Here is a 27494-nt window from a genome sequence, read left to right as displayed (position 1 = left end):
AGTATAATGAAAAAAATAAAAAGCTTTTCTCCTCAGAAGAATTCCAATCAGTCAGCATTTAGCGGTTTAGATGCAAGTACTCAAAAATAAAAAAGGAAGTACAAAAAATAAATAAATTGATATCAAAAACATGGGTACTTTACTAAAATAAAAAGCTTTTCTAAAACAAAAAATTCGAATCAGTCAGCATTTAGCGGTCGAGAAGTAAGTACTCAAAAAAATAAGTAAATTGATATCTTAAACATGGGCACTTTATCACTGCAACAAGTGAGTAAACTAATATTTAAATTAAAAAGATCAAAAGCTAATCTCGTTGCGACTTATTGCAGTACGAAGATGTAAAGATTGGGGTTCCCTGGGGCCATATCGCCGGTCGATGGTACGGAAATCGAGCGGAGAGGCCGATTCTGGCCATCCACGGTTGGGTGGACAACCTCGGCACCTTCGATCGCCTAATTCCTCTGCTCCCCGATTACCTGGGAGTGCTCTGCGTCGATATTCCTGGACACGGAAGATCGTCTCATCATCCGGTGGGAATTCGATATAGTTCCGAGAAATTCGTGTCGATAATTCCACGGATCATGAGGGAGTTCGGCTGGAAGAAAGTCTCTTTAATGGGTCACTCAATGGGTGGGTTCCTCAGCTTCGTTTACTCAAGTCTGGCCCCGGAAACCGTGGACATGAACATAAGCTTTGACCTTATCGTACCTCCTTTTTTGAAACCCGATGAAACAATTAAGTGGATAAGGTTTAGCCAAGAAAAGCACTCTTGCCTGGACGAACGAATGGGGAGAGAAAACGCTGTTCTTTCTAGAGAAGAGTTTTTAAAACTGATCGAAAAGGAATCCTTCAAATCTATTTCTCCCTCCGTGGCCCATCATTTGATGCATCGGGTTGCCAGTGAGTCGGAAGCTTTTCCGGGAAAGGTTTTCTCCACACGGGATGACCGGGTCAAATACTTTTCCAAGATGTACCTATTGGATCACAGACTAGCAGAGGAAATGGCTCGAAGGATTAAGCCGATGCCGTATCTCATTATAAAGGGCAGCCAATCCAAATTTATTGGCAACCACAGCTCCGATGTTATTTCCCTGCTTTCAAAAAATAATCCAGACTTTGAGTTCCATGAGATCGAGGGCTCGCATCACGTCCATCTGAATTCCGCAGAGGAATGTGCCAAATATGTAGTACCCTTCATCAGGCGATATCATCCTCCTGGCAAAGATCTCAACCACCGATCAATTCAGTGCAGCAAACTGTAGGGTACAAGAAATTCCCAAATTTTATAACAAACTTTATCTGTGTTTTAACTAACTTTCTCTAATAAGTGAGTTCTTTGTTCCATTACCGTTTACAATCAGTCAAGAGTTGTGAGGTCTTAAGTATCAGTCTACCAGACATTTTTTATTAATACCTAGCGTTTATAATACCGGTTGCATATAGACTGCCGAAAGCTTTTCGGTTCTTTAAAGCTTTTTGATTGTTTTGATTTTGCGATCTGACTCAGTTTTTTTCAGCAATCAAACAGACAGCACGTGAATAGTAAGACAAAGTTTTAAATATAATTAAAATAATGAATTAACTTTGGACGTTAACTAGAAGCAAAACACAAGAACCAATTGTGAAGTTTTATAAACAAATAAAAAGTGAAAGTGTTCCATCTCGCTCTTAAAATGGTTTATTATTATGTATATATATGAAACGCTTTCAGTGATTACTCGCCGCTCTTAAATTTCTCTCTTCGGAACCCAATTAAAGCGTTCTCTTATTCTGCTTAAAATTGTTGCTAAACTTAAAGGCTGAATTAGTTCCTTTTTGGTTGTGAAAGAGCAAAGTCGCTTAAAAAAGTTAAGTTAAGTTTGTGCATTATCATTCAAGATAGTAGCAAATGTATGTGACAAGAAAATAATAATTAAATCAGACCATTCGTTGAAAGTAATGGGGACATTATCGTTGAGCGATGTAAGTACACCTCATGTCTGCTTCCGAAGTATAGTACTGACCTTTGCCCGCCAATTACTAATCTGTTATCTTTGCCGATTAATAAGTGGGCCAATCGAATTAAAACTGTCAGTCATATTAAATCAGGCACTCCCCTCCTATTCCCAATTATAGTTCGAGGAGGTGAAGATCAAAGTTCCGTGGGGATACATTTCGGGTCGATGGTATGGGAACCGAAATGAGCGGCCTATCCTGGCCATCCATGGCTGGCTGGACAACCTGGGAACCTTCGACAGACTGATCCCCCCTGCTTCCCAAATACATTGGGGTACTCTGCATCGATCTGCCAGGACATGGAAGGTCCTCGCACCTCCAGCCGGGAATGTTCTACAGTGTGTTCGATTACGTGTTCATCATCCCCCCTCGTGATGAGGGAGTACGGATGGTCAAAGGTCTCGCTGATAGGACACTCCCTTGGCGGAATCCTGTGCTTCTTTTACGCCTCTATGGCTCCTCATACAGTGGACATGATCGTCTCCCTGGACATACTGATGCCATTGAGAATCAAACCAGAATATATGGCTTTGTCCATCGAGAAGCAGTTGGTAAATGTGGAGCGGCAGACGGAGGGAAATTATAGTGAACCGCCCTCCTACACTCCTGATCAGCTGGGAAAAGTCCTGGCAAAAGGAAGCTTCAATTCCGTTTCCCCTGATCTTGCCAAGCACCTGCTCCACCGCCAGTTGGTCAAGTCGAAGCTGTATCCCGAAAAGTTCTACTTCTCCCGGGATATTCGAGTCAAGAACTACCACTACGTAGACATCGACCAGGGTCTAGGTGCCGAAATGGCCAGACAGATTCGCAAGAAGCCATATCTGATCATCAAGGGATCACTGTCTCCATTTCTTTCGGAAGGCAGTAAAGAGGCCATTTCTATTTTGGCAGAGGACAACCCACACTTTGAGTTCTACGAAGTGGAGGGCGGAACCCATCATGTGCATCTTCATGCTGCCGAGGAGTGTGCGAAATATATTGTGCCCTTTATCCAACATCATCGGCCTCCTGCCTTAACCTCCTGGACATTAAATGGAAAAGAGGATAAGCCTAAGACGAGGAATCCGAAAGGATTCTTTACTTGGACCAAGAAAAAGCGCAGCAAATTGTGAAACCCAATTGTCCTTAAGTATATTTTAGATTTTTTATATTACTGAAGATCAATATCTTCCATGTATAAACGGTATTACTTTCTGGTGAACTACATTTTGTTCGCATTAAACATGTTTCTAAACCAAAGTATTCACAATAAATAATTGTTAAGAAACAATTCTAAATTGTTTTTGAATTGAAAGGTTATTAGATTTTATTGCACTTTTCTATAATCTATCATTAAAAGGTCAATGACTCAAAATCCTTGGTTTAATTCTTTATAACAGAATATGCAGATAATACACGAAGTGGTGCCACAATTTCTGGACCGAGTCTAAAAGCCATTGCCGGGCAAAGTGCAAAAGCCGTTAAGATGAAATGTTTGTCATTGAAAGATATGAGTAAGCAACTTTTTTGTATTTTTAAAAGAAGTATATATTAATTTAAAAGAATCTATAAATTTATATCAAATGAATAGACCTCTTAAAGACCATTAAAACAATAGTCTGAACATATATGAAAAAAAATATTTTAATAAAAAAATTTGATAAAGTTCGTAAATTATTTGCTAAGTTTTGGTTCTCTTAATAATTTACTTTCTGCTCTTTAGGTTTTTCACACTTTACTATCAGTACTTTCTCTTTAACAAATTCTCTTTCGTTTTCTTTTTAAAGCGAAAAAATCGATAAAGCGAACCAGTCGGTAAACAGCTGTCGCAGCGGAAAGAAGCAAAATTCTGTAGTTCCAAAATTTTAACTGAAAATTCTATGTTTTGGCTAAATACGTAAGATAATTTTGAACGTGGTACCACCATTATTGGATCAAGTGTTAAAGTTTCCGACGGGCAAAGTTCAGAAGGCCGGTCGTGATGGGAACTTTGTCGTTGAGCGATGTGAGTAAGCACAAAAAATAAACATTGAAGCTAAGAGAAGAGATAAGCTGACTTTGTTGGCTGTAAACAATGATTTTACTCTTTCAAACAATCCGATAATATTTATGCAAAATAACTTGAAAAGTTAAATCTTTTATTTAAACCGAAATCCATTTATTATTTTATTAAATATTTTTTTAATTTCTTTTCAGTTTGAGGAGGTAAGAATCCCGGCACCTTGGGGTCACATCTCAGGTCGTTGGTATGGTAACCGCAATGAGCGACCGATTCTGGCGATTCACGGATGGCTGGACAATCTGGGCACCTTCGATCGCCTGATTCCCCTGCTGCCGGATTACATCGGAGTTCTCTGCATCGATCTCCCCGGGCATGGAAGGTCATCTCACCTGCAGCCGGGAATGCACTACAGTATTTACGATTACGTCTTCATAATTCCCCGCGTGATGAAGGAGTACGGCTGGACTAAGGTTTCCCTGATGGGTCATTCCTTGGGGGGCATAATGAGCTTCATGTACGCATCACTGGCCCCACACACGGTGGACATGGTGATCTCCTTGGACATTTTGCTGCCCAAGCCATTGGTAGATCCCGGAGCAGCACTTTTTGAAGCGGCCAGAGACATGGAAAAACACTTGGTGGAAGAGGATCGCCAAGAACAGAGTAATCTGCACGAGCCCCCGTCGTATACGCTATCTCAGTTGACCAAAGTCCTCGCCAAAGGGAGCTCCAATTCTGTGACCACCGAGTTCGCCAAGCACCTCCTCCACCGCCAGGTGGCGAAGTCGCAATTGTATCCAGACAGATTCTACTTTTCCAGGGACGGAAGAGTCAAGTACTACCACTCCATCTTCATAGAACCCGGACTTGCTGCCGAGATGGCCAAGAGGATCCGAAGAAAGCCTTACCTGATCATAAAAGGATCGAGGTCTTACTACGTGGGAGATTGTTGTGAGGAACCCTTCTCTATTATGCGTGAAAACAACCCGCACTTTGAGTTCTATGAGGTTGAGGGTGGCACCCATCATGTCCATCTTCACGCCGCAGAGGAGTGCGCCCGGTATATAGTGCCCTTCATTCGGCATCATCGACCTCCGACTTTGACTTCTTGGTCTCTAGCTGGCAAGGAGCAGAAACTAAGCTTAAATGATAAACGTAAGGTTCAGGAGAGATTCTTTGAACGGAGTAAAAATAAACGCAGCAAACTGTAAGATACTTTCGTTGCTTTTCTTTGGGGGATTTTTTTTAATGGTTCAGATACGCTTAAAAAAACTAAACTAACTTTTCTAATTTTGATCATAATTAATTAAATATTTTTCCATATTTTCACCGATCAGATTGGTTCTTATGAAATGAAATAAAATGATTTATTAAATACAATCAATCAATTCCACGTATGGATTTTGTGGCATTTGACATCCAAATTGGCAGTTTTTGAAAACGAAATACTAGGCGAACAGAAGTGCCACAAATCGCTGAAATCATTCGGGCAAACCCAACATATTTAACCAAATCACACTTTGAAGTACCAGGCGAACAGAATTCAATAGCAGGTGCCTACTCTTAAGATTTTCCAATTGCTCCCAAAAGTATGGGAACAGGAACAGCAGCTCAATTTGTATAAGCCCCTAAAAGTATGATAAAATTTCGAAAGCTCCAGTTTATTTTATATAAGTTTTACATAATTTACTATAACTATTCCTTAGGCTAACGATGTAAATTTTGGATTAATCCAGGTCTTGTGTGTCTTAGATCCGAGCCGTAAATTAACTATTGTTCAATTTAAAATCCAACGCTGTTCGCTGCTTCGGGTGATGCCACGTGAATTTCTTCCAAAGTCGGGAGTCCAGTTCGCAGCAGGCGAACTGTCTGCTCTTCGCCACAGCCATGACCTAAAAAACAATCAAATAAGAATACATAAGTTATAATTAGTTAATATTTGGAGTTTTTTTTAGATTTTATGATAGAACCCCACTCGAAACTTCCAAAAAATGGTTGCTTCCACAACTTTTTTATTTTAATCAGATTTGACATGCCTCTAAAAGTATTTTCTTTTCATTGATTTTATTTAAATAAATAATTAAATTCAATTTCATGAAAATCGGGCGACCATATCATATAGCTGTCATAGAAATAATCGGTAAGAATATGGAAAAAGAAAAATGTATGTAATTATCAATCGATAAATAAAGTCAAGGTCTCAGTAGACAGTCCTTAATCTGAAAATATCCTTCTCCCCTGAGGTCCTTGTGCAAGAGCTCCCGCTGCCATCCGACTTGCAGTTTAAGTAATTTTAAGCAGCTTACAGCTTGAGCGCATTAGAACAATTAGCGCTGTCGATGCTATGGATTTCTGTTCGAAGGAACGCAAAGGTTAAACAGCATCGAAAGTTAAGTGAAAATACATATACGTTGTTGAAATACAACCCAAGATTCCTTAAACGGTTGTTAAAGAGTGGAAATAGTTCCAAATCCAAGCTATGCCTTGTAATTAGCTAACCAAATGAATGAATGCTAAGTAAATACCCGAACTTCTAGTCAAACTTTTTGTGCCCACAAAAGTAGGCTGCTTCACTGGAAATGAATTTTCCAGCATCCGCAAAAGATTTCCGCCGCCTACTTTTAGGCCGAGTAAAAAAAAGTGAGGAAATATAATTAACAAGTGGCATACATTAATTTAAACAACAAAGTGTTTCGCAGGAAGTTGTTGAATTTTAAATATTTGTTTTGAATAATTCTTGTCATACTGCTGATTGGCCATTTAAATATTTATGGCAGAAGCTTCCTCTTTGTCTCATCGCTCGGCTGACTAACTCAATCAATTAACGTTCGAGTGGAAAGGCAAGAAAATTTGCGAAAATTTCGTTCCTTCACTATCGATTTTGCCATTTTAGAGGGTAAAACCCCCGCACTTACACCTACCATATACACGTGGCAAATTTCAGTTGTAATCAGAGACGCCGCAGGGTTTCCCTCCATTCATTTTTTGGCATTTCGAAGGTGGAAACCATAAAGCCGCGCCGGCATATGCCTAGATTTGCAAATTAAAATGGTTTGGGCGGCGATTCCCGGCTCGTGTGCACTTAAATTCCCTTTGAATGGCGGAGAAACTTGAACGCTTTCCGCCTCCGGTTTCAGCAACAATTTCTTTTGGTGCGATATTGGGTTAAGCAGCCTTAAAGAGGTTGAGCGAACCGTTTGAGGAACGGATCTGCCGGGGATTTGGGTTTCCCGAGCTAATGGCCAGGAAAGTTGATGAATTCGCGGGGTAACCGTGCGCAGGCACTTAATGAAAGTGAACGAAAGCCTTCGCTTTCACTAGATGAACAGTCCCGCAAAATAAAGATTTATGGTAAAATTTGTGCAGAAATTTAAGCCAACAAAAAGTTAATATGTAACAACCATGTTAAATAGGTATCCTTCCTTGAAAAAAACTTGAAAACTATTACCGATAATACTTTTTTAACATAAGTTCACCTTCTTCTAACAATATGGAATTAAAATTATAAAAAGCTTAAGAAACCACATTTAAATTGAAAAGTTTAGCTACCATAAACTTTAACCGCAAAAGGGAAAAATGTCCAATGTAAGGTCCGTAAATTTTCCGGTCAAACTTTAAAGCGGTTGCGATGCGGCATGCATCTGTCCAATAAACATCACCTGGCACACCTTCAGTTGGGCCCATAAAATGGCCAAAACTACCGCATTAAATGATTTAAAACGAGCCACCGAGTCACTGCCACAGTCTCACGCTTGGCCTGATTGAAATGAATGGGTGGAGGCCCTTAAGCCAAATGAATTATGCAGAGGCCTGGCGTGGGGCTTAATAAACCAAACTTAACTTAACGAAAACTGTTTAAAATGCGGGCCGGCCATCTCGAATATTCCCAGCTCGCCGCAATAAATCTGAGGCCACAAACTGCACTCGATTGCCCTGCCGCATGCAACGTTCGCTTTTCTCGGCGAAAACGTGTTCGCAATTTTCGCAATTTTCTAATAGCTGTTAAAGCTGTCAGGGGTAAGCGGTCTGGTTCTAGTACTGCTCGAGGGGTATTAAAGAAAGGAAAAAAAAGGAAAACAACGCTCCACGTCCGATGATGCTCCGTTGCATGACTTTTTGTTTTTAGCTCGAGCGGAAGTGCTTTCGACGCCATTTTGCGGCCGGCCATTGCAATTGAGTGCAGCTCCGACTTCATCAGCTTCCCGTTCCGCCCTCTTCAGCCGTCAAGAATCCGTAGGAGCTCAAGGATACGTGCTCGAGCGCACTGGCACGCACTTTAAGTTTCATTAAACAGAACCATCGCGCCTAGGCCTCCGAAGATTGCCTATAAATTCATGGAAGGCAGTGAAATGGAAAGCGAAATCTGTGACAGGACGCTCTGGATATTGGATACAGTGAATGGCCTTCACCACTGAACGTTTTGTAAAATAAATCTGTATTGAACACATACATTTTGTTGAACTTTAAACCTATTGCTTGTATTTCATTTTTGTATTGGTTATGCCTGGCAACTCCCGAGAGTTTACTGTACTTTGCAACCCTGCTGACACAGCAGCCGTTTGCATTTCAGTGGATCCGGCCTGTCGTGGCGGGGATTCCTAATGCCAGACCCACATTCCTCGGACGACCATTAAATCTGCTACAATTTACTTGTGATTGACATGTTTATAAGGGTCGTAACCCACAGACCCCCTTCTGCAGCCCAATTTTTCCAGAAACTTACCCTTTTCGGGCCGAGATATTTGTTTTTGTCTGCTTTCATAAACAACTGGAGACCGAAACCGTTCTGAATTGCTCTTCCTTTTTTTCATTTACTCCACAAAATAAATCATTGATATTTGCGCTGTCAGAGAAGCATACTAAATATCCTTATGCATTTTCAAGTACTTTTCTTTTGCCAGGCGGAAGATGGTGAAGTGGACAACAATTCCTGGTATTGTCTGAAATCCCATGCACACAATTAAAAGTTCCCACGTCAAGTGATACATGAATAAAACAACACAAAAAGTGCGTGAGATGGGGAAAATAATTTAGTCGAAGAGATGATGCCCTGGAAAATGCCACTTTGTAGCATAATATATTATTTATTTTGTTTTCTTTTTAGGAAATACATATTTAAAAAACACTATGTTGCAAATAATTAAATAAATAACTCACTCACCTACATTTATTAAATTAATTCCCACGTTTAAAACCTTCCCACCCATTTTTTCATCACACCCATAAAAGCCAAGAAAATAAGTGGATAAAAGGAAACAAAGAGAGTGCTCCCACAGAATCTCCGATATCTCCATCGGCAGACAAAACGCATGTTTTGTTTTAATTTTGCACTCGCCGGAAAAGAAATCCCCAACCGGTTTTTCAGGCGCCCCAAAAGAAAAGGGCAGAACGTGCGGGCAATCAGCCAGTGCAGCAACAAAAAGATAAATACAAATACTACAAAGCCACGGTCAATCGAGAGGCAACAAAAAAACAGCTGACACGCAAGCCACAGCAACTCGAACGCACTTCGAACAGCAACTCGAACTTGAGGCCAGGTTCGCATGGATCGTGGTTAAGATCGAAATCAATGGTGGCTTTGGAAAACTTTCAGTTGAGCGCGAGAATCCCACGCGGGCAGACGGGGCGGATGAACGATATCGAGGTCGCTTCGGTTTTATTCAGGTGTCGAAATACGCGAGCGATAAGAACCTGCCCACATTTCGAAATCCTCACGAGTAAGACCCCAATCGATAGGGAGTCGGAGGCCACGAACCCAAGTCAAGTTAACCAACATTAAACAACACGCAAAATGAACTGAAAACTCATTTCGAAACAGCTGAAAACATTTGTCAGCTGTTAAAACAAATTTTGTGTGGAGAAATGCTAATGAGTTTCGTTGTTGCTGCTGAACTTTTCAATTAATTTAACAGCCCGCCGTCGTTGGCATAGATCTTATCGCCATATCATAAAACAAAAAATAAAAGCCGAGCCGAGGAAAACAAAACCGAAAAAGTTCTCAAGAAAGTTTACCGAAATTGAAAGAAAACAAAACAGCAACTCAAACGGTTGTTGTTGTCTATTTGGGAAGTGATTTTTTAGGCCGAAAGGTGTGCCCGATTCCAAAGATCCGAGGCATTACGCGCCCCGCGGGGTTCTCAATTTTCAGCCACCCTTTCCGTGAATTTTTTCGCTGAGCTCAGTGGGATATAAAAATATAGACATAACTCTGTTTGCGAGTTATTTTTGCTCTGACATTTAAAACCAGAAATATGTATGCTTCAATCCGGAGTTGCTGCTGCAAGGCTGTTTTTACCTGTCGTCTGCCATTAATTGAAATTCAATGCGAAAGGGGCGTAGTGAAGTGCAGTGAGGAGGGGCTTAAGAGGGGGAAACCAAACCGCTAGGCTATGACAATTATTACAGCTGCCCAAAAGCGGCCAAAGGAACAGGTTGCTCACTGCCCGGCCATCAAAACCCGGAGCTTAAGCCAAGTAGTGCAAATTGCTTTGCCAACATAGAACACAAAAAACGGGAAAGGAAGTTGGGTACAACAAACCGATCTTCAAATGCTCTTAAAAATGTATACTATTACTTATACTATTACCTTATACCTTAGGTATAAATGTATGTAAAATCAATTTTATTAATAGTTAAACAATCTTGAAAATAAAATAAATTAATTTTTACAGGATTACTTTATAAATATGAGATTAGGCAGATCTTCTTTTCGCTACGCAATGTTTTAAATTGCTTACAAAAATGTAGAAGATATGGTACCTTTATAAACTGGCTTGAAGAGTATAGTAAAAGCGGAGCAAGAACATCCGAGGAATGGCAAGAGTGAGAGGCCGGAAAAGAGGCATCGACCACTTACGCATAACTGTAAGATAGACTGCCAGCAAACAGGATTTTTTGCACGTACTTCTCTTGCTCACAAGTGAAAGAATTACTTGCCTCTTGTGCCCCTCTATGTGGCACATAGTGTTGTTGCAGTGAGCCCGGCGCGCCCCTTATCAACCGACAAATTAAGTTCAAACTGCTGCTGCTGCCCGGCATGGAAAAGAGCTAAAGCTTCAATTTGTGTCAAAATACTCATGCGCAAAAATGGAATTTTTCCATTAGTCCCCAGAGATAGAGACTCCAAACAAAAAAAATAAACACAGCCAACAAAAAAACTCTTAGACTAACATGAAAATAGTGAAAATCATGTGGAGAGACTGGCTAAGCACTGGAAAAAATGTCGATAAATTTAGGGCACTCCTATTTGATGCACAATAAATCATTCAAAAATATTTTTATTTCGAGTTTTGAATTATTTTTTCGGTTTTATCATAAATAGTTGTTATTTTGAGAGTTTTATATAAATATTTTTAAAATAAATTTAAAAGTTTCGGTTTACTCTTCCTTGAAAATTTGTTTCCTCTGTATCGGAGTAAAGTAAAGGCAACCGAAGTTTCAGGCTGCAACTTGTCAAACGTGTTCCCCAACAAAGTCTCGCGGCATTTGGAAATGTGCAGCATTGTGCAGCGGCAAGAAAAACAGCAGCAGCCGCAGCAGCAGCAGCAACGAAAACAACTCGCATAACTGTGACTTGTATTAATTTTCAAGCATTTCCAAGCAGCTAACAAAAAGAAAATCCCAATCCCGCATGTCTCAGCAGAAAATGTGCGGCGACAAAAGCTTCAATTAGCATTTGAAGAAGCCGCATCATCGCGATCCCATCGCCGAGTCCCTTCAGATGGAGGAGGACGTGCTGAACGCCCTGCAGACGCGCAGCGCCTACTTGTCCGGCGGATTCGATCGCCAGAAGCGCATCATCTTCGTTGTCAACGCGTTCAACGATCTGCAGCTCTGGAACCGCCGCTATCTGCAGGTGACTTTGGACTATCTGAAGCGGTCTCTCAGGTGAGAATCGGGAATTAAGTGGTCTTGGTGTGGCTGGGGCACTGCCAACTGAAAACTGAAAACAGAAAACCGGCGGTGGAAATGCCGACGACTCATTAGCATATGGCCGAAATATGCAAATGGCCCGCAGATGATGAAGGCTTACTTTTTTGTCGTCGTCGTAGTCTCTTAATGCATTACTTTTCATTAGACACGGGTCTCTGGGTTATGGGCGCGGTGTAGGCCCCACGAAATCTGGTTATTTATATGCGAAGTGTCAGAGCTCTCAAGCAAATTAAACGTTTAAGTCAGACTTAAAGACAGATAATTTCTGTTGAATGGAGCTCATTCAAAAGAGTTGATTCCTCGGATATCCTATAACTTTAATTAAAAGCATCTATAACTTTAAATGATATAAGACTAATTTGTAATAACGATCTTGAAGTATACCGATATAAATGTTTATGAAATGCTTATTTTAAGAGTCCAATCTGATACAGCATAAAATAACGAAGAAGAAGAAATTTTATAGGTATTGTAAACAAGAAATGTTTAACACTAAAATTAATTTATTAAAATTATATACCCGATCTAGCCCACTTAAAGGTCGAACAACAGCCTATGGGCTTAGCGGACCCGCCTTTCTTTTGTTAGTTTCCCATTTTGGTTTCGTTTATTTATTGGCACACCAAGCAAATTGTTTAATTTTACGAGGTAGCCATCAAACACAACCTTTTAAAGACAGGGAAACGGCCACATGAATTATGGATATTGCGATTGTGATCAATCAACTGTCAATGGGTCACACAAGTTCCCCCAAGAAGCGAGTGGTTAATTAAAGCCAAATCTTAACTGGCAAGCTAATGAAGCACTTAAGAGCGCTTTTCTCCGACTCGAACAGATTAACCATCTCGGCATCAATCTCTTTCAGCGCCTCGGTCTTGCAGAATGGAGTGTGTGTGGTGGTCAATGCCCAGGAGAGCAGTTCGCGGATCTCGCGGCAGCAGGTGCGCCAGATATACGCCCTCTTCGGGGGCGACATCAATGTGGATCTGTATCTAGTCAGGGCGGAGGGCTTCTGGGAGAAGCACGTGGAGCCGTGCACCAAGTCCCAGGTGAAGGGAGAGGTAAGCTAGTGACCCACATTTGCATTCACTTATGAATGCACTTTAAAGTTGGAACTAAGATGTTAAACAAAGTCTTACAAGTTATCATTTAAAGCAAAAGCTATAAATAATTTCTTTTTGGGAATTATTTGCATTTTGAAGTGTACAAATAAATATTATTAATTGACTCCCATATACTTTATAAGTAGCTTACTTTAAGCCTTATGTTTGTATTTGAATGACTTAATGTTATATTATATTTTGGTTTAAAATCCAAATATTTTTTTCTATCTGTTCGCAATTAGCCGCTGGTGCTGTCCAAGGCGAGGCTGGGCAAGTTCATAGAGCCGCAAAACCTGCCCGAGGAACTGGGCGGGACCTTGCAGTTCAACTACGATCTGTGGCTGCAGCAGCGCAAGGTAAGTGCCCCAATTTCTGGCCCGTTCGAACGGCACCTAATCGCCGTGTTTTCGCAGTCTATCGACGAGTTTACCAAGTGCCATGTCCAGACTTTGGCGTCGATGGAGCGGCTGCTGTCGCTGCTCCGGGAGCACAGGTCTCTCCGGCCAGCGGAAGCGGATGTGGAGCTGAAGAAGTGCGCCCAGTTGCATGCCGGTGTCCAAAACGACATAGAATCCGCCATCGACATGGGTGAGTCGAGTTCGTGGCTCGAGTCTTTTGTTTTTGAGCTGGCTTTTTTCGTTCTGTTTGCCTGCGAGCAATTAACATAATTCGTTTTGCCCTCGAAGCAAACAAGTTAGCGCGGCAGACAGGCGGAGACGGGGAGAAAGACACACATGTGACAAGTAAATCATTGAATTTTGTGTGTGTTTTCAATTAGAAATGCGCCACGTTTGGCAAACTCGTTTTTTGCGCCGTTTGTTTGTCGTTTTTATTGTGGGCTGATTTTAACGGCGCTGAATAACATTGAAATTGCCTATGGTGAGCTTAGAAACTGAGGCCTACGGAAGGTCTTTCAGAGGCTTTAATAGAAATTCAGTTAACTTAAAGGTATAGAGGCGTTGAATAAGCTTCGGAATTAATACATTTTGATTGATTGGATATCATTTCCTTTTATCTTTTCAATTAAAAAGTGACTAATTAATATATAAGAAAATAAGTCAGAAGAGAAAAAGCTTATCAAATTAAACATGAAAATGAGCTAGCTTCGGCGAGCTGAAGTTGATGTACCCAAAAATCGAATCCTAAATAAGGATGCAGTTAATTTTGAGGTATACCAATCCAAAATTGGACATTATTAAGAAATGTTATGGACTTTTAAGTGCTGCTAAAAGTAAAATACCTTTTGCAAGGGTATAATAAAGAGAAACCAAGAACATTCATTCATTCCTACACTTTTCTGGTTTCGTTAGGTTATTTTGGAGAATCATTTGCGGTTTGAGCTCATCTTTCCCCTGGGCAAACCGTGCTCAACAGTGTTCACACTTCAATTTAAACAACGACTTCAAATTCGGTCGAATTCTTTCTTGAGTGCGTGGGTTTGGCAAAGCAGCAGCCGCAGAAACAACGACAAACGTGACCTTTCACTTAAAGCCACAAAAGTCGGTGATGCGCAACGAAATGGTGGCACATGCCACAGTCGACCGCGCCAGACTCAGATTTAAATCCACTCCGGGAATGAGGTTTCACTTTTGTGGATCTGTGAATAGCGATAGATGCGATCCCCCCGCAATGAAAGGCCTAGATTACACAGAAAAAAACTAGCTAGCTATACATGACTTATCATATGGTAATTTACATATGTTGTAAACAATTACTTTGAAGTCTCATACATATATTTACTAGTTTATATTTGTTTACTATTACAAAAATATATTTATGTTTTATGTTTTGGGTGTGTAATTTTTCGAAGTGCACATTTCTCATCCCCTTTCCCTTTTTCTCTTCCACTTTTCAACGACTGCTCGTTGTGCATTGTGCAGGTAACGCGATCTTGGCCCGCTTCAACGAGGTCTACGAGCCGCATTCAGCGCCGCCACAAGCGGTCGCACCTGCCTCGGAGTCCCCGGCGAGCCCCCAGCCGATCCCCGGCCACTCCGCCACTGGGATCCCCTCGCAGAAGCCCCGCCTGCCGCCGGATCTGGTCTGTGAACGGGCCCGCATCGAGTTGCGTTTGAACGAGATCGAGAAGAAGCAGACGGCCATCCGGACTGCCTGGCTGGAGCTGCTGCGATCTCTGAGGGAGGCCAGGGAACTCAGTACCTTGGAGGAGGGCGTGTCCTTCGTGACCAACTGGATCCTGCAGCAGGCGGAGCAGTTGCTGAGTCGCCAAAGGAGCGTCGCCGGCGATGTCCGGGGCTGTGAGATCCTGCGGTCCGCCCACGATCAACTGGAACTGGAGTGCCGGGAAACCTACGGTTGCTATGCGGAGTTGCTCTACAAGATCGAGAAGTTTGCCGGGGAAAGGCAGACTTCGCCGAAGGACAAGGATCTGTGCCGGGACCTCCTTTCGCAGAGGGATTTCATGCAGTTCGTGTGCCGCTCCTTCGCCAAGAGGTTGGAGCGACGGAGGAATGTCCTGATGACGGCGCTAAGGTTCCACCGACTCCTTGAACAGTTCGAGGAGCTGCTGACCACTGGCAGCCATGTGGTGGAGGTGGACAGTCGATCCCTCGATTGGCCCGAGGCTGATCAGCTGCTCATGCAGCTGAAGGACAACCAGCAATCATTGGGTGAGCTATTGAAAATTTATCAGCCTCCGTTTTGACCTTATTATAGTTGCTATCTAAATTTCACGCTTTCCAAAATTTGAACACAAATTGTGAGTTCACCTAATAATAATGAAACCTTGTGCTTTCAACTTTCAAACTATCGAACCATGACAAAAACTCGTTAAAATTACTATGATAATTACCATACTTATGTGAATATGTGAACTAAAATTACACAAAAAATACTATACAATGATTTGCTTTTAAATATTCAAGAATAATTGTGAATAGGAAACAGGAAAGTGTTCTGATGCAAATATCGAGGTAGAAAGTCTTTTCCATCGCAATTAATACATGAGGATCCAAAAGTTTTAGAACGAACTTAACAGTTAATAGCCCTAAATACCTTAGATACTATAGATAATAAAAATCAGCTCCAACTCGAACTGTAAACATTGCGAACGGAGACTTGCAACATCCAACCGATCTTATGACATACGCAACATCCAACCAATCTTAGAAAGCCTCAACATCAAACCGATCTGTAAATGAATATCTCCAACATCCACAGGCCACGTCGAGCGCGAACTTGTGCGCGAAGGTGAAAAGCTGAGCGACATGCTGGCGATGCCGGTGAAAGACGCTCTGGGCCGTGACCTCCAGCTGGACTACAGCCTCGAGATCGCGGAGCTGCGCCGCCAGATCGACGAGAGTCGGCGGCGTCGTCAGGTGTGCGGCCAGCGGCTGGCGCTGCAGCGGCTCACCTTGGAGCAGGTGACCCACATCCACGCCTACGAGGAGGACGCGCGGAGGGCGCGCGACTGGCTGCAGGAGCTGTACGCGGTCTTGCTGCGGTGCCACTCCCATGTCGGCTGCAACATCCACGAGATCCAGCTGCAGAAGGACGAGCTGCAGGGGTTCGAGGAAACCGGACGGGTGAGTTCTCCCCCCTTTTTTTTTGGAGGTTTGTTTTTGGGAGGGAGATGAAGTGCTCCACAAATTGGGAGGCAGAGAAAGAGAGAGCCAGTTCGGCTAACGGCAGAGTGACCGATAAAGTATAAAGTCGTTTTGCGGCGGAAAATCAAGGCCTCACAAGGTTGCCTTTCTAGTTTCTCAGCTGGCCCATGATCGTTATAAAGTTTACTATCTAATCAAATTAAACATGAAGCATTCACTAAATCCATTTCAATGTAAATTTCATTTGTTACCCAATACATATTTACTTATTAAGTAAACAGACTACTTACTATTAATCTTATTTAAGAGTATCTACCATTATGGCTGTCAACTGTTGGAGGCCTCGCAAACCCTGCGACTCTGCTGCAAGTTGGATTCTTCAGTAGTAGAGTCCACTCCCAGACAGAGCATGATCAGTGATGAGCTGCAGCACACGTGGCACAGCCTGCAGTCCGTGGCCCAGGAGCAGATGACCAGGCTGCGGGTCTCCGCCGTCTTCCACCGCAGTGTGGAGGCCTACTACCGCCAACTGAGGGAACTGCGGCCACTTCTGACCCAGGAGCTATCTGCCCAGTTGCAACAGCAACAGAGGCAGCAGCACAATCGCAGCAGCAGTGGAATCAGCAGCGATGCCGAGGGAGAAATCGAATCGGAACTATCTCCACTGGGAGAAATGCCTCCACGACTGCAAAGGCATCTGGTAGCCAGGGAGCAACTGCTCGTCGAAGTGGGAAGAATGGTCAGGTTGGGCAGACTGCTCAAGAAGCGTCTCAAGGAGCCCTTCGTCTTGGATGCACTGACAGGAAAAAGGTGAGTTCAAGTGAATTATAATACCCAATCATCTTGCAGTTGCGTGAGTGCTTGGACTTCAACCTTGCGCCGGGGCTACTTGATTATGCTCAGCGCATAAAACTCAGAAGGAAAACCGCCAAACGTTCTGCATATCAACTAAAACATGAGAAAGATTTTCACTCAAATCCCACGAGTTCACGACAAATTAACTGCGAAAAAAAGCAACCAAGAGCACAAGAAACTAACAAGTTGCTAGAAATAAAACTAAAAGAAATGACAAATGGGAACTTTAATAACCAAAAGCAAATACAACGTGCCAATACCCTATAAATGTTATTGCTGTTGGATAAATATAAATATATACCCAAAACAATTAAAAATGTCTAGAAAATCCTCTTGTTATAAAAACGTGTACAACACATACTAAATGTCTCAATTAAAAACTAGAGAATTGCAGGGATAACAACCTATAAAACCAATTTAAAGGCCGATCAAACCGCACAAATAAACCGCAAGAAGACAAACGAAAATAATTTTTGACAGAATGAAACAAATGTCAAGCGGCAGCGACGCACTCAAAAAGTTCCACCACCCAAAAGTCGAAAAATGAGCACAAAAAATATTGAAATAAAATAAAAGAACTATATAGCAGACTACTATATTCCGCCTAAGAGTCGGCGTCCAAATCCAAGCAGTCTATTTCAGTGCGTGGTCCAGTGCGGTTCCGTCGTTCGGTCCTCTTTCGATTCGGTTTTTCGGTTTCTCAAGACAACTGTCAGTTTGTCAAATTAATGGAACACTCAAGAAGAATATATATATAGTGCACGCTAGATAAAGAGTGAATTTCCTGGAGAACAGGCGTGACAAGTGGGTCAAATCGGGGAGCATTGTGATAGGAACGTGTTAATTATAGAAGTGTCTTCATGGTTAGACACTCTCACTTTCTCTGAACAATAATCCCGGCAGTGAATAATTGAATCCACAATTATCAGAGAGCAGCAGCTCCCTTCAACTGGCCACTAGCCAAAAGCGTGTTATAGCGTCTTACGTCAAACTAATTGTTCTCCGCCCAAAAAAGCGGCGCCAACCAGACAACCAACTCGAAAAAGCTCAAAATGTTTGCCAGATTTCGCAATTTGTTTGCCAAATCAAAGGGCGATGATGAAGTTGAGGAGGAGGTGACCACCAGGCCGGAAGTGCCAAGTATTGTGGTGGACGAACCACCCAATGAAACTGAGATTCCTGTGCAGGAAAGTCCAACTGAATCCCCAAAAGAGAGTGAAGCTGAGAGCAGTGCAGCTGCTCCTTTGGCAAGTGAAGAGGAGGATTTGGCAAGCAATCCGGATGAGGTTCTAAGTGAATCCTCCAGCGATCTCAGCCGACTTTTGGAGGCCATAAACGAGGCCAGCAAACTGCCCGAAGTGAGCAGCGAGGATACCCAAGGCGAAGACGAAGACTACGAGGATGATGACGACGATGAGACGGCCAGCACCTCGAGTGTGAAGACCAAGATAGCCAAGGCCTCTATAGAAAGGGACATTATCTTTGAGGAGACCGAAGAAGAGGAGGACGAGGTGGATAGCGGGCCGCCCGTCAAGAGTCTGGACAAGATCAAGGCTCTGATTCGAAATGACAGTGAAACGTATCCCCACAGCGACTACACGGATAACGAAACGCCTTCGCACTCACGCACTGCCTCCGTGGATTCGGGAGCACCCGATAACCCCCGACTTTCTGGTGATTTCAGTGTTGTGGCCGACGAGTTGCCCCTGGACTGCAGCCCCAGTCCACTGCACGACAGTGGCAGAACCAGCAGTGCTGGCAGCGAGGCTCCTGTGGAATCCTCTCCAGCCACCGTGCAGGTGGTGCCCACGGGAAGCAACGAGCTGGCCTGCGCCGCCATCTCCCACAAGCTGGGAGCCATTGCCGAAGTGGCCGAGTCCCTGGACGCAGTCATCCGGGATGTCCAGCAGCAGGAGGCAGCCAACGGCAATGGAGTCGCCAATGGCACAGGAGGTCACAGCATCAAAAAGCTGGGAAGCATTGAGGTGAGCTACTAATGACAATGTTTATAAAAAGAAATATATCCACAACTTCAGTTGTAAAAACTTAAAATAAAATATGAAATATAATAAAAATAAAATATTTATATATGTAAATATATACTTATATCCTCTTTGCTAAATTCCCCTTATTTTTCCCCCAGGACTGGCAATCCCGCTCCACCGAGGACGAGTCCTTCGCCACCGCCTCCGAGGGCAACTTTACACCCAACTCGCACTCCTCCTCCTTCCAAACAGCCTCGGGACGCACCAGCTCCTACATCGGATCGGCCAAGAACTCCTTCGACGAGGCGGACGACTCCACCTTGAGCACCTTTGAGATCCCCGAACTGCCAGCCTCGCCGGTCAACATGTCCTTCGACAGCTCCGAGCTGAGCTACTTCTCCGCCCATCAGCAGCGAATGAAGAGCGAAGATCAGGACAGTGTGGTGGGCGTGGCCGAGTTGCACAGCCAGAGTGTGACGCCCACTCCGGACGAGGATCAGCAGCACTTGCTGCTGCCGCTGCCATTGCCCCAGGCAATCGAATCGGACAGCGAGGTGGAGGGATTCAGCTTGGCCACGGGGATTACGACTGAGATGGCTCCCAGGATGCCCAACGCCCACACGCCGGAGGTGAGCTATCGATCCGCTGATAACACCGCTCCGGCTTCAACTAACCCCAACGAATCGAAACCGCCGACGTCCTGGCGACGCAGTAAATACTACGAGAACATAACGAAGCAAACGATCAAGGGATTTCTCTGAGAGATCTGCTCCACCTGTCCCACCTGAATGATAAAAACGAAATGAAAACGATTTCCCGCCCAATTAACCCGCGCCATTTGCTTTCTGCCGATGCTCGACATTCTTGCCATTAATTAGTTGGCATATTATTTTTTGATGTTTTCCCAAAACTTATTTTAGCCCATGAGCTAAAAGTTTTTCCTCCGTTCTGTTTTGTTTTGTTTGCTATCTTACTTTGCATGATTGTTTTGCCAAATTTATTATTTCTCTTGAACTTCCGCTTAAAAGAAATACTAAATTGTTTTACTTTTGTATGTTCTTAGATATGCAATTTAAATTAGCTATTTTCCTTCTTTATCAAATAGTTTTTAACTTATTTATTTTTATAGTTGAAATTTAGTATAAGGCTTGCAACAATTAGAGAATTCCAAAATGCTTAAAGACATTCGTAAAATTTAATGCATTTTTATAGAATAAGAAATTATATTCAGCTACGACCAGTCGAAATTTTCGCCATTCATTTTGTATTTAATATTTATTTATAAATGTTTCTCCCCACAGTCACAAAAAAATAGTGCAATTAATATTGAAACATGTTTTACCCCAAAAAATAAAGCTAATCATTTAATCTTTTACTTCTGTGAATAACTTTCAACCTTTTCAGCTTCAATTCTAAACTGATTAATCGTTTTTAATTTGTTACACAAGTAAGTAAAGGGAAAATCCAAAATTAAAATTTATTTAACGACATAGAAAACGTTGCATAACCTTAGGCTGGATTTGAGAAAAGTCATTGCCACCATCTGCTCTTAACCCTTGGGTGCCCTCTGGACTTTTCTCACTCTGAAGATTTTTTTTAATTTTCCCTCTGTGGGTGGCCCTTCCCTAAACATTTAGCAAGTGGTCCTCAAGTGATTTCAATTATGTGAAATGTGAACTGTCAGTGCACGAAAAGGGGGAACGGGGTCAAGAGGGGTTGATTTTTTGAGCCCCGTCAAGTGGCTCATTAATCTCAATTAAAAACATATAAATAAAACGTTCCGAGTGCGGTGAGTGAGTGGAACGAAATCATACTCAACAAGCTGATCATCCAGAAAGGCGAACGCATATCTACGAGATTCTTTTCATGCCATTCGAGCTGATTTTGTGTGTGATGGCGCTGAAAGAATAATTTGATAAATTTGCACCGTTGATAGCGAAAAATAATAACACACAACTGGATGATATTGATTGCTGCATGAGGCATGCAATAAGCGATGGATTTTGCACGAAGCCAAAACCCAGGAAAAAAGCCAAGCTGCAGACACGCATTTCGGGTGGAAATATTTCATAAATATGGTTTGGGGGATTGGGTATCTTGGGAGATGAGGGGATTGCAATGCGGGCGGTCAGTTTGCCGTCTATTAAGACACGATACCGTCTGGTTTCTTTTGAGGTTCTGGTGTTGTTATTTTACTCTTGCTCCCTTCACTCTGTTATTAAAGCACCAAAGCTGCACTTGAACATATTGTGGTTTGGGTGCCCTGTTTTTCATAGGGGGTATATGTTTGAACCTAACTTAAAGGGGAAATATATTAGGAAGCACAAATACTGATCCAAAACTATGTAACTATATCGTTACTTAGACAAATTTCCCCAATGAGTAATGATTATTTTCCTATATATTTTCTTACAACATAAAAGTCAAATAGGGTACCAACCCTTCGTTATCCATTTTCCTCACGAAACTCTCTTCATATCGCCCCATACCTTTTGTTGGTATTGTAATTGCTGAAAAGCCGGGCGCAGGGCATTAAAAATTGAAATCATGAATTAACGACGCCGCGAATGCCAAGAGCACTTGTTTATTTATGTCGTCCCCCTGAAACCCCCTCCTCTTCCCTCTCTTTCTAGCCTCGTAACCCCTCTCTGTCACACACTCTTTTCAAAATCGAAGCCGGCTTTTTGAAAACTGAGCTTGACGAGAGTCGGGAGATGAAAGAGAAATCGCTTATATTTGACTGAGCGAATCGGTTAAAACACATCTGCTCCACGCTCTTCTCTTTCTGATCTGCTGCTGCCCGTAGAATCTGCTCAGTCTTCGGTCTGCGGTCTTCAGTCTTCGGATCTTTGGTCAGTCTTGTTCGAAGTTCGCGGCGTTCGGTTGTTCGGCTGTTTGGAAAGCGGCGAGCGCGTTTAGTTTTCCACTTCTCCTCCGTTTAAATAATGTGCGAATAAAAACACATCTATGTAAATTGAGTTAGAAAAAAAGAGGAAGAAACAATAAATTCGGCACTTCAAAAAAGAATGAAAATATATATGTATTAATCAGCAATAATTTAGCTAGAACATTTTTGGCATTCAAAAACGCTTGGCGCTAGTTTTTTTGTGTTCACTCGTCGTCTAGAGATGAAATCAACAAAGTGTGCTAAATTTATTGTTGTTGTTAAAAATACGGTTTTCTGACGACCCTCACAAAACGAAACAAAAACAAAATGTTTAACAAATAATCGACACAAAATGCGAGCAGAGAATTATTTTTTTTAAATATTCAATGGCTTTTTGCATTGAAAATAGTATATGTTTGAGTCATGTGCAATTTTTGTTGCCTTTTCAATACACTTTAACAGTTCACGCCCCAGAAAATTTCAATCAACAGCTTCCCTATTTTTTATTTTGGACAACAACATATGGATGCCAAGCATTTCCTCAATTGAGCTACTGTAAACTTTTATAAAAGGGAACTTGCTCTTCCCAATTTTTTGTGCGCTATTTATTTTTAGCCAGCACAAAGTACAATTAAAATAGTTTACATTACGCCAGCAACGTCGGCGGCTATTAAAAATTGAGAGAAACACAAAAATTAGCTAATTGAGGCAGCTGGCTGCACGCTAGCATACACGGCGTATGCGTAATCTATTCAAAAATATATCGAAAAATCCATGAAAGATGACTGATGACTCCTGCCAATGCAATTGGCACATGTTACTGATCTGACGCACATCCGTGTGCTTTATCTCGGACTATTGGCGATAGCATATAGCTGTATCTGTAGTATCTGGGCTAAAACAACAGTTTAGCTTCGTGGCAGAAATCGCCGCAAAAATTACTCAATAGTTTGTTGTTTTAAAAATAAACGCGAATCGAGCATTGTTTTTGAGTCGGGGAAGCAGAGGGGCTAATAGTGGGTTCTACAACGAGACTAGCACACGCATCAAAGCCAATTTTCTCAGGCTCAATATGCAAAAAGTACACACGGTTCTCTCGCCATATATATATAGAAACTATACAATAATAAACAGACAGTAGAGCGACAGGGAGAGCACGAGTATGAAGTCATAGTCGCGGCGGGCAAAAAAGAATTCTCCGTTTCGAAAATCAACCGATTCGCAGAGGTTCTCAGACGATCGCCGGCGTTGATAGCGCTCGCAACGAAAGCTAAGGAACCGAATCGAATCGAATTGAATCGAATCCCCTGGCCACAACTAACCCAATAATAAAAAATTAAATCCGAACGCGAGTGACTCAATTTAATAGTGCCTTTTTCGAAAGCAGAGTTCAAAATGCAAAACACGCGAAACAAGCAGGGGAAATAAGCCGAAATACGAGAAAAACTAAACGACAGAGATTATAGACGCCCACGCAAAACACACAAAACTAACCAACAACAACAACAACAACCAAACCACCCAGCGCAATCCTCGAAAGTTGTAAGAAAGCAAAGAAGAGAAGAAAAGAGCTGAAGAAAAGCAACCATGGAACGCCGCCAAGCCCTAGACTCATCGATGTCTTCGCTCTACTCGGTCGCCTCCTCCTCGAATCCCCGCCAGCCGCAGACCGTCCAGCTCCAAACGCAGCACTCGCAGCAATCTCAACAGTCTCAGCAGTCGCAGCTAGACGCCTTCAATTATTCAGCAACAATGTCATCATCGTCGCCGACTCCCAGCCAGGCCCTGTCCACAGCCATGTCCACGGGCACCACCCACACCACGCCGTCCACCTCCCTCAGAGCCACCACCATCGGCACCGTTGTCGTCCGCTGCGGACCCATCCAGCTGGTGATAGCGCTCCTACAAGTGAGTTGTACTTCTTGTACACAAAGCAAAAAAAAACGTCAAAAACAACAAAAACTAAAAACGAAACGAAACCAAGCACAGCACACAAAAATCGCACAACAAGAAACACGGCCAAGAAATGGGAAACAAACATGAAGAAACATTTATCTAGATACGGGAGAAGTGTTCGGAGAAAGCTCTTGAAGTGCGCGTAAATTTATGCGGAAAGCGATATGGGAGGACTCGGTTTTAGATTTGGGACAGAGCAATGGGAGATCTTGAATAAATCATATGTCCCTGAAAGCTAGAAATCATTTCCTTAGATGGTAGTTTGAGAAACTAATATTTTAAATCGTAAACTAAGCAAAAAATTTTAAAATACTTTGCAAAAGATATTGATAATTCGCATTGACCGATAATATAAGTTAAATTAAATTGTACCTTGCAATTTCAATTGCGAATGAGATAATCTTTTGAATGACGGCATAAACTATTAAGTGAAAATGAGATGAAACCTGTTACTGAAGGCATCAATGATATTCAAGTGTTTTTAGGCTATGATGTTCAGAATGTAACGAAAACACATTTCTCAGAATTCATATCGTAGTTGATATAAACGATTCAGCATAGTTTGTTATCAAAACACCAGCCATTAACAGCATACAACTATTACAATCTCTTGCAGACACCAACCTAATGCATTAACAAACTGAACCTCCCACATTTAGCAACCTTAATTGATAAATTCCAATAATTATCCAATGGTCATTACATCAATCAAATTATGTGGCCAAGGGGGTGGCCGAAGGCAACTCTGTGACTTTAGCACTGAAAAATTCACGGGCTCCTAATGCCCAAAACTGGTTTACAGTTTTTGATTGTTTAAACCGGCTTCCAACAGTTTCCGCGCCAATTAGCACTCGAACATCGAAAGCAAAAGTTGTGGATAGAGGTTATAAATATTTGAAAAGCGGTAGAATAACAAACGCCACAAAAAGGTTCAAGGTTGTCTGACATCAGAACAAGATACAAGACAACTGAACGTGACAAAAAGAAATGTATCTGCCACATGCTTTTGACAATTAGGCGCAGATGCTACCTGTCTGGGTTCATTTCAGGCTGGGTGAATCAGTTTCTTAAGAGAGAAACTTTATTTGGGTCTTCTTTGCAGAATGCCCCCCTTTTTGCCCCCCTTCAACTCGGACAAACTTGAAGCTGCGACTTGAACTTGAGAGATTGAGAGGCATTTCTGATGAAGCGCTACAAGTTTTATGCCCCGAAACAAAAACAACGTTCAATAATTATAGGCAGCATCGGTTTATGGCTTTGGGGCACGAGCACTATTCCCCTTTTTGCCCCAACTTCTCTGTTCATTCAAGCAGCAGGCCATTGAAATTTCGGTGTGCCACTTTTGTGCCAATTTTTTCATGCCGGCGGAATAATAATTTTTGCTTCATTTGCCATTCGAGACTCACTGCTCCATGTGTTAAACATTCGATTTGATTTAGAATTTTTTCTCCCCCACTTTTCATTCCAAAAATTATGCACAAACATTTTCCGGCGAGCCTTTCAGCACGTTTGCGTTTTATGCGTACTCGTGTTTCCTTGATAACTCATTGTACCAAAATAACACTGTTTTCTTTTTTAAATTTCCGTTTGCTTGCTTGGAAACAAAATTGATTTCGGGAATTGAAACTAAAATGTTGCTTACCTGTCGTTGTTTTTGTTATTCTCGAACTGGTCCCAAAAAATGCTGTAGAAAATAAACAAGAGCGCCGATTTCTCACTCAAGTTCTCTCAGGTAAACAAATTAGCAACGGAACGGAGCCAAAAAAAGCTGAAAAAAGATCAACAAAAGAGCGAAAATAAATACACAATATTCCACAATAAAACCTAGCAGATGTATATATAGCAAGCGTACAAAAAGTACGAAACAAATGTACCAATAAGTTAAAATATGTTCGATGAGCTCAGCTCGGTGTTATTGTTATAGATTCCACTTGGGCGGTGGGCGATTTTTTTAGGGGAGACTGTCGGCGGAAGCTCCTAAACTTTTCCCTCAGCATAAGATTGAAGAAACAATAAGTTCGAAGAACCTTCTCCATCTCCAGTCTGTGTGCTTAAAACTATGCAAATATGTCAAAAGTTTTCTTCCTTCTGAATTTATTTTTTGAAACAGGATACAGGCAACCCTCCCACTTAGTTTTTCTTTACACAGGAACTTTATGGAAAGCTTAGTTTTTGAAGTTTCATAAGAATATAGATTTTTGTGCATTCTTATTAAAATATATTAATCTACCAATAATAGTTAATATTTATTTTTTCTCTTAAAAATATTTTTATGAAATCTTATATACTAAGCCAAATGCAAAATACACTTTTCTGTGTACCAAAAACTCCAACCTCAAAAAAGTTAAAACTTGGAATTCAAAGTGTAGGAAGAGAATATGAATATCTGTAAAAGTTTTCGGTGGCATAATTCGATTCTGTGGTGACTAGTTGAATGACATTTATTTGTCTGTGAAAAATAGTTCAAGTATTTCGTCAAAAGAAATTTCTGAGACATGTGGCAAGTTCGACAAGGCTGGAAAATGCCCGAAATACATTGTCTGTCAGCAAAGCATTTAATTGGAACTTTATCTCCACGGGCAACCTAACTCATCTGGTATTAAAATCCCCTGACATGATTTACATATTCCCCAAAAAACTATCAACTCTTGGAACGGCCCCACCCAGAGTTAATTATCCAAGCCCATTCAACTTCTTGGCCATCAGGGCATCAATCTCAGCGGATGATTCGCTTTTGGCTCTGACGCAAATTACGATTACAATGTTTGTTGATGCAACACGAAAATATTTACAAGTGTTTGAATTGGGGGAATGTTTCGGCCTGGTTACAAAACGTTTCGTTTTATGTTCTGCTGGCCAAGAAAATGAAAAATTAACTTCGAGGCAATTAAAAGGCCGAAATATGCTGGAAAGAGAAACTTCAAAGGCAGAAGATTTACATATTTGCTTAGCTAGACTCTCTCTAAATAAATAGATTTTTCGTGCAAATGCGAAGCGTGCCGCGTGCGCTGATCTCTTTTAATTGAATCTAATGCGCGAAACTAATTTGGGCTCTTGGCTTGGCCATAATGAAGTAATTGGGGCGCGACTGGCGACCTGCTTCGCATCTGGATCTTCAATCTCGAGCCTTTAGTCTTCAGACTGTGCAATCTATATCGAATCTGGCTCGGTTGCGATCTGCTCTGATTTGCACAAGAGGCGCCAGCGGAGAAGGCAGAAAACTCTAATTGAATT

At 42.0% G+C, this 27494-nt stretch overlaps 3 protein-coding genes and 1 pseudogene across 4 annotated transcripts in view; all 4 read left to right on the top strand.

Moving 5' to 3' along the window:
• Positions 1-22: 22 nt before the first annotated feature.
• Positions 23-1674, top strand: LOC108099935 (probable serine hydrolase). The gene is made up of 2 exons (XM_017203608.1): positions 23-267; positions 330-1674. Exons 1-2 carry the CDS (start codon positions 244-246, stop codon positions 1260-1262), a joined length of 957 nt encoding a protein of 318 aa, XP_017059097.1. The 5' UTR covers positions 23-243; the 3' UTR covers positions 1263-1674.
• Positions 1526-5191, top strand: LOC108099911 (serine hydrolase-like protein). Of its 2 annotated transcripts, none has more exons than XM_017203585.2 (4): positions 1526-1542; positions 3375-3488; positions 3762-3979; positions 4171-5191. In XM_017203585.2, exons 3-4 carry the CDS (start codon positions 3956-3958, stop codon positions 5185-5187), a joined length of 1041 nt encoding a protein of 346 aa, XP_017059074.1. In that variant the 5' UTR covers positions 1526-1542; positions 3375-3488; positions 3762-3955; the 3' UTR covers positions 5188-5191. The 2 variants fall into 2 exon arrangements, with proteins under 2 accessions (XP_017059074.1, XP_017059065.1); XM_017203576.2 differs by lacking the exon at positions 1526-1542 and adding an exon at positions 1899-1962.
• On the top strand, positions 1848-3265 carry LOC108099924 (annotated as a pseudogene).
• Positions 5192-11287: 6096 nt separating the features above from the next.
• LOC108099085 (titin) overlaps positions 11288-27494 on the top strand; it is a 68307-nt gene continuing 52100 nt past the window's right edge. The window contains 9 exon segments of the mRNA XM_043207817.1: positions 11288-11863; positions 12774-12969; positions 13254-13367; positions 13425-13599; positions 14892-15641; positions 16192-16556; positions 16885-17387; positions 19117-19417; positions 19576-20046. Coding sequence (XP_043063752.1) covers positions 11697-11863; positions 12774-12969; positions 13254-13367; positions 13425-13599; positions 14892-15641; positions 16192-16556; positions 16885-17387; positions 19117-19417; positions 19576-20046 — 3042 coding nt within the window. The 5' untranslated portion in view covers positions 11288-11696.

This window comes from Drosophila ficusphila, unplaced genomic scaffold (genome assembly GCF_018152265.1).
Source record: "Drosophila ficusphila isolate 14025-0441.05 unplaced genomic scaffold, ASM1815226v1 contig_286, whole genome shotgun sequence".
Taxonomy (NCBI): Eukaryota; Metazoa; Arthropoda; class Insecta; order Diptera; family Drosophilidae; genus Drosophila; species Drosophila ficusphila.
This window is presented reverse-complemented; position numbering and strand designations above follow the sequence as displayed.